We start from the raw sequence: 8,039 nt of genomic DNA, 5'->3' as shown, positions 1-8,039 counted from the left end.
ATTGTTTTGTTGTTAAGTGCTGTGAGTCGGTTCCAACTCATAGAGACCCTGTACAGGGTTTCTGAGGAAGCAGCTGATGCATTTTAACCACCGACCTTGCTCAAACTGACGTTGAGGTCAAGTGTTTATCTTATGGTGCCACACCAGGACTCCATATAACAGAAGAGAAACAATATTCAAAGGTTCAAAAACATGTATATTGAAAGTAGACTATTCAAGCTTGCATTTCTGTGCAGTGACTAAAACATGTTTCCTCTTTTTCCCAACAGAAATTACTTTGACAATTTAACCCAGGTAAAGTTAAAAAAAAATTTTTTTTATATATCTTTCCTATATACCAACTATATTATTTTCCTATTATCTTCCATATTTTTCAGAAGAGGAATTTTCCAAACTAACTTTGCAACAGAGTTTGCTTAGAGTGGTGGTATGCAAGTCATGCTTTGAGGACTCCTAGGGCTTCCAATGACCTTTTTCAGGGGGGCTTATAAAGTCCTTGGGAGAAAGAAAAGACTTTCTGTTCCCATAAAGATTTACAGTCTCAGAAACTCTATACAGGGACAAAATAAGTTGGAACATACTCCACAGTACTTAACAACAACAGTAGCAAAAGAGGTTCTTCCTGTTCTGACCACATATCTGTAACCCTAAAAATGAGACCAAGCTTTATTTCTAGCCCTAGCCCACCCCTTACCCTTAACACTAACCCTAATCCTAATCATAACCCTAACAGTAAATGAAATCCTAAATTTAATCTGTTGTTGTTATGTGCCACGGAGTCTGTTCCGACTCATAGCGACCCTGTACAGGGTTTCCGAGGCTGTAAATCTTTACAGAAGCAGAATGCCTCATCTTTCTCCCGCGGAACAGCTGGCAGTTTCGAACTGACCTTGTTGTTTGCAACCAGATTTGTAACCACTACGCTACCAGAGCTCCTTTCTAGCTAGAATCCTAACCCTCACTCCTTACTCTTACTCATTCCCCACAAAGTATGTTATTGTGTAATGAGTTTATCATAGTTTTAATGTGAATAAATAAATATCTTTAAATGTTGTCAGTTTTAATTTGTTATATGGTAAATATTGTTAGATGTAAACTACATGAAACAAGATGGAAGAAATACATAGTCATTATATTAAAAGGAATTAGCAGAGTTCAATAATTTTAGGAGGTAGCATTTGACCAAGAACTGCTGGTACTAAAGAAAGAAGTGAAAACTGTGGAGACACTGGTGAAAATCAAGGTTCCAGGAAGTGACAGAACATCAGTTATGATTCTTCAAGAAACAAATGCACTTATCTGTGTCAAAAAATTTGGAAGATAGCTACTTGGCCAACAGAATGTAAGAGATCCATTTTATACTCATTCCAAAGAAAGGAGACTCAACAGAACGCAGATATTATCAAACAATATTATAAATATCATATACAAGAAAAATTCTGCTGAAAACAATTTAAAAATGACAAATCCATATATTGACAGAGAACTGCCAGAAGTACAAACCAGATTTTAAAAATGTTTGTAACAAGGTATGTTGTTGTTAAATGCTGTCGAGCCAGTTATGATCCATAGCAACCCTGTATAGTGTTACCAAGAAGCAACTGGTGAGCTTGAACCTCCGACCTTGTGATTCAAACTGGCTTTAAAGTCCAGTGCATCAACCCACAATGTCACACCAAGACTCCACATTGCTGATATCAAATGGATCTTGACTAAAAATAGAGAATACCAGAAAGATGTTTACCTGTATTTTATCATGATGTCATTTGATTTTGTGGATAATATTAAGAAGAATGGGAATTCCAGCTATTTAATTGTGCTTATGTGAAACTTGTCCTGGTGTGGTGCTGTAGGATAAGCACTGGACTGCTAACCACAACGTCATCAATTCAAATCCACCAGCTGCTTCTTGGGAATCCTATCACTATGAGTTAGAACCAACTGACGGCACTTAACAACAACAGCAACATGTGAAACTTGTACATTGATCAAGGAGCCAAACAGAACAAGGAGATACTGCATGGCTTAAAATTGGAAAAGTGTGTGGCAGGGTTGAATCCTCTCACTTTATTTAATCTGTATGCTGAGCAAATAAATCTGACATATTGGGCTACATGAAGAAGAGCATAGCATCAAGATTGAAGGAAGACTTGTAAGCAACACATGATATTCAAAGGACACAATCTTGCTTACTGAGAAATGAAGATGACATGAAGCACTTACTGAAGAAGGTCAAAGACTACAGCCTTCAGTACAGATTACATCTGTGTAATGAGACAAAAATTAAAATCTTTACAGCTGGGCCCATAAAGCAACTTCACGATAGTGAAGAAATTGAAGTTGTCAAGGATGTACTTGGATCAGCAATCAATGCCCATGGAAGCAGCCATCAAGAAATCAAATGACATATTGCGCTGGGCAAATCTGTTGCACAAGACCTCTTTAAAATCTTAAAAAACAAAGATTATCATTGTGATGACTAAGGCGCGTTTGACCAAAGTCATGGCATTTTCAGTCACCTCACATGCATTTGAAAGCTGGACAGTGAAAAAGAAAGACCAGTTAACAATAATCACTTCCAAATTGTGTTGACAAAGGACATTGAATATACCCTGTACTGCTTGAAGAAAGAACAAATCAGGAGGAAGAAAGAAAACAGTACTTTGGAGGAAGTACAGCCAGAATTCTCCATAGAAGGGAGGAGGATGGCAAGGCTTCACCTCACTTACCTTGGACACGTCATCTAGAGAGAGCAATTGTAGAAGAAAAGCATAATACTTCGTAAAGTAGAGCATCAGTGGAAAAGAATGAGACCCTCAACAAGATGAACTCACACACTGGCTGCAATAATTGGGCTCAAGCATAGCAAAAAATTTGAGGCTGGTGCAGGACTAGGCAATGTTGGTTCTGTTACACATAAGGTTGCTATGAGTCAGAATGCACTTCATGGCACCTAACTACAACAACAAAAAAACAACATAATAGACAGATATAAATTTTCCCTATGTTAATTTATAAATGTCATCTCGATAAAAACACACTTTTTCTAGAACTACACAAGGCGTTTCTTGAGTTCATGTGGAAAATAAACAGATGACACAACAAGAAAAAATACAGTGAGAATAGTAACAGGGTGCAGGTCAAGCCAGACACTAAATTATGTTATAAAATCCCAGCATTTAAACTGTGAGATATTACTCTTGAAAAGGCACACAAAACCAATGTAATAGAATAGAAATCCAGAAATGGACCAAAATATGTACAGGTAAAAAATTAAAGTAGCATCAAATCAATGGAGGGAAAATAGTCTTAAGATAAAAAATGCTGTATGCTGCACACCAAATGGGTTGCATATTTAAATACAAACAAATTAGTTTAGTAATAACTAGAAGAAAGCATGGAATTATTTTGCAGTTTCAGAATGGAGAAGACCTTTCAAACTATACCTCAAAATCTAGAAAACAAAACCCCCAAAATGATCATTTTGATTCCATAAAACTATAAAATAAAATAAAGAAAATGGAAAACAGGAAAAAGTTACAACTTATATCAGCAACAGAATAATTCTTATTAATATGTAAAAATTTTCTAAATCAACAAATAAAATACTAATAACTCAGTAGAAAAATGGGCAAAAGAAATGAACATGTGTCGTAAAGTGGAGGGTCAGAGAAAAAGAGGAAGACTTTCAACAAGATGAATTGACACAGTGGCTGCAACAATGAGATCAAACAGCAATAACTGTAAGGATGGCTTAGGAATCGTCAGAGTTTTGTTCTGTTGCATAGATTCAATATACCTAAAAACAACATAAAATTTTAAATATATGTACTTTGTGACTGAATAATTCCACCTTAAAAAATTATTGTGGAGACTTCTGGCGCTTCCCTGACCGGGCAGCACAGAGTAGACACTGGTAAGGGAGAGAAAGGAATAGTCAGAAACATCACACTAGAAGGCTTGTAAGTCCGTCTTCTGCCTATGACTGATTGGAATACCTAAAATGGGGCTACAGCTTACTCAGTGAACGAGGCTTCCTGCAGAGCCTCTGCAATACATAAAACTATAGGTAGAAACTGGAACCACATCCAGATCGCCAAAGATGAGAAATCTCCACTTGAAAGGACGAGCAGACCAGCCTGGAGCAGCTAGAAGAATAAAAGATACCTCTTGAAAGAAAGACCTGCAGGAAAAATGGAGGCAGATGGACTGTTACTACAAGAACAAACAAATCACTTCCCTAGAAAACATCAAGGCAAGTGACCAGGTCCTCTCAACACAAACCCCCTTCCAAAACTGACTCAATGGAAATACACGCTCTGATTGGTGACCACACACATCACCGTTGGGGGGAAATGGGGTAAAAGCAGCAATGAAGTGGCAAGCTAAGCCCTACAATGTTCAGTGGACTTCTGTAGACCCAGTTGGAGACGGGAAGAGAGGACATATACACAGGAGCACCCACACTTGCAGATGATACCCACGTGACCTGTACCTGATGACTGGATGATCAGAGCTCAACCAGGAGAAGAAAGAAGAGGGGAGAGAAAAAAAAAGAGTGAGCTGATACAATCTGATGAACTTGACCTATACCTATGGAGCAGCAACTCAAAAGAAGGAACAAATCCTTACAGCAAGAATCATTCCCACCCCCTCCACACACAGAGTGGACGGAGATGGGCAACTTGGACATTGGATACTCAAATGGGGAGGGGGAACTACAAAGGCAAGAAGTGACTGGCTTACAAGCTTTCAAGGGGGAACCTAGTGCTAGGGAGCATGGAGGAAGACAGAATCTCCAGTGGGTACTATTCAATCTGTCTGGGTGGAGCGGATGAAAGGAAATACAGATGGGTAACTCATGATACTGTAGTGAATAATGCTTATCAGGACGGGTTATGAGGGTTGGAAAGGCCAAAGGTAGACATTTTGTAACAAGGAAGGGAGTGATTAATTCTACAGGCTAGGAGCGGAGGTATCTGGGACCATCAATGGAGAAGAGCCAAGAGTGGGACCCTACCCAGAGAAACAGAGATGCCTGAGATGGAGACAGAGACGATGACGTGGAGTAATGAAGCGGCTGGGGACTCCAAAGTCCAGAGACGGAAAGGGACTGTGGGCAGAAAACTGGGAGGTGGGGGGAAGTTTAGGGGGTGGGTTTCTAAGATATACCCTTTGGTTGGTGGATGATGCATGGAGGGGATTGGAACCATGGCAATGAGATGATATACGATGGAATGAATGTAAAACTAAAGTTCTCTCATGTAAACTACCATATAATTCACAATAAAACATTAAAAAAAATTATTGTGCCTACAAATATTCTCAAAGGTGTAAAATGATATATGTAAAGGGTTGCTCATTGTAGCACTGCTAATAATGGTAAAGGATTTGAAACAAATTTTAATCGAGTTACCAGTTAAATAAATTATGGTTCCTTCATAATTTGGGATACTATGCAGCTACAAAAATTTGTGAGGATATATAAAAATCTCTAAGATACAATGTTAAGTGAAGAAAATAAGATTTAGAAAAATAGGTGGTTAGCATGCTACATTTGTATAAATGGGAGGGGGAAAAAGCATTATGCTTATTGGCTTAAATGTTCATATAAATTTTATAGAAAAAGGAGCATGAACCACAAGTACCTGTGAAGAATAAGTGGGCTTGTAGTTACTGAGTGATGAGTATTTTTTCATTTTATTTTTGTTGATGTTGAGAATATGCACAGCAGAACATACCCCAATTTAACAATTTCTACACGCACAGTTCAGTGACATTGATTGCATTCTTCCAGATGGCAACCATTCTAACCCATGTTTTTTCATTGTGTTGTAAATGTAATTTGTTTTTGGGTATGGCTATGTGAGTAAACTTAACTATTCAAAAAATTAAGCAAGGAAAAAAATAATTAGATCTGTTCTATTGGGATGTCAACGTGGTGTATCAAGCAACAGAAACGAGTTACAAATAATATGCAAAGCTTTCAATGTTTGTAAAAATTCTGTGTAGACTGCTGTGTATATTTTTAATGAGTGTAAAGAAAAACATAAAGCATCCATATGAAGTTTTGTTATTATTTTGATTATTCCCTCAGGGGTGTAAAGGGTTGTTCTGAATGCTTCCTTTACATGTCTTTGGATGCATGAATAACACATATTACTTTTGGTTTTCAAAACTGAGATAATCAGAATTTTCAAAGAAGTAAAACTGTGTTTATGGTTATATTTTACAACAACTAAAAATGGTATTCATAGAAAATGTAAATAAATGCAAACACATGTTTCATTTTAAAGGTTATAACTGTATGGATATATGATCCAGAAAATGCAGACCATGATGAGTTGCAATGGAATGCAAAAGGACCCTCACTAGTAGGTGGATGCATTATTATTATTATCATAGATAAGTTAGTAAGCTACCTTTTTTGTGGTGGGAGCTGTACATATTATGTAATAAATAGATGAGACTTTAACCCACTCAGAGTTAACGATATATGTTTTCATTATTCTTTACATAAAGATAGTTGTTATATTGTTTTTGAACTTGTGCTCCATTTCTATAATTATAAACCTTCCTTTAAAATTCTTACTGTGCATTCTGAGTGTTTTTCTTTGTACCTCATTGTTTCTGAAGGTCCTAACTATTAAAGCACTTTAAAGGTGTTCTTTGATTATCTAGAAGCCATTCATCAAAAGTCTCTCTAATCCCTTATTGAATTATTACCCATTGGAGAGAATAGTTAATTCTCTAAAAGTGCAGCACACTGAATAAATAAATCCTATCTATTATTTCATATAAGTTTACCTTTTTCAAGATTTTGGTGTATCCATTGCAATTAAAATGAACTGAAAAGAAATCTACACTGAACAGTAAGCTGAACATTTGTTTTTCATGGACTTTTGGCATCTTAATAGGTATGTCAAGATCTGCCTGATACACATGTTATCATGACTCGTGGTAATCAATTTCACAAGAGATGAAGTGAAAAGTCATGACTATCAATTAATTCAATCAGTTGTTTTATTTGATAATTAACTCTAATTTAAAAAAATAAAATAAAAACACTGCCATGAAGTTGATTTTAACTTACACTGGCCCCATTTCCAAGACTATAAATATTTACAGGAGCAAACGGCCTCACATTTCGCCTGAGGCTAAGCCCAAGCTTAACCCACAGTACCAGACATTATAAAATAAATTAATGGTAAGTGGTGTGGTGCTGTGAGTTAATGCACTGGACTGTAAAGTCAGTTTGAACCTCAAGGTTGGCGGTTCAAGCTCACCAGCCACTCCTCAGAAATCCTATACAGGGTCGCTATGAGTCAGAACCAACTCTATGGCACTTAACAACAACAACAAACACTTTTAGCACCATTCTCTTAACCCTTAATCTTTTTAAATGAAATCATGCAAAATGTTAGGGTTTTAGTCCATGCATACATATTTTGCTTTTTTTTTTTAACTTTTTATTCTGAGTTGAATAAAGGTTTACAGAGCAGAATATCAATCTTACATTCATCAAATCCTGTAATTTGCTTCATTGCAATGATTGCAATCCCCTCCATGTACCAACAGTCAACAGTGTTTACCACGATTCCCTTTAACTATTGTATTCCTCCTTGTGTCTCCCAATACCGTCATCTTTCCTCTGCTAACCTACCTCTTTTGTATGTTGCCTGCCCTGTTACCCATGTTAACATATGTCTACCCTCTAGTCTGTGAATAATTTTCTCTTTCCCTATCCCCTCCCCTGTAACCATAGATTGTTTCTTATATCAAGAAAACCTTTTCTTAACTTTTTACAATATTGGTCTCTTCAATATTTGCCCTTTTGTGATTATCTAATTTTGTCAGTTTGTCATGCTGTGGTGGTTTCTGAGTTGCTGTGATTCTGAAAGCTATGCCACTTATATTTTAAATATCAGCAGGGTCATGCTGGTGGACAGGTTTCAGATAAGCTTCCAGACAAAGACAGACTAGAAAGAAAGAGTGATAAACTACTTCTGAATCTTTAGTCACTGAAAACCTTATGAATA

At 36.8% G+C, this 8,039-nt stretch overlaps 1 protein-coding gene across 1 annotated transcript in view; it reads left to right on the top strand.

The window, feature by feature from the left end:
• Window positions 1–8,039, top strand: part of LOC102831656 (chromosome unknown open reading frame, human C1orf101) — a 274,431-nt gene that overhangs the window by 47,025 nt on the left and 219,367 nt on the right. Inside the window, exons 5-6 of the mRNA XM_006871286.1 lie at window positions 270–294; window positions 6,297–6,409. Of these exons, the coding sequence (XP_006871348.1) occupies window positions 270–294; window positions 6,297–6,409 (138 nt within the window). The remainder of the gene's footprint in view (window positions 1–269; window positions 295–6,296; window positions 6,410–8,039) is intronic.

This window comes from Chrysochloris asiatica, unplaced genomic scaffold (genome assembly GCF_000296735.1).
Source record: "Chrysochloris asiatica unplaced genomic scaffold, ChrAsi1.0 scaffold00165, whole genome shotgun sequence".
In the NCBI taxonomy this organism is placed as follows: domain Eukaryota; kingdom Metazoa; phylum Chordata; class Mammalia; order Afrosoricida; family Chrysochloridae; genus Chrysochloris; species Chrysochloris asiatica.
This window is presented reverse-complemented; position numbering and strand designations above follow the sequence as displayed.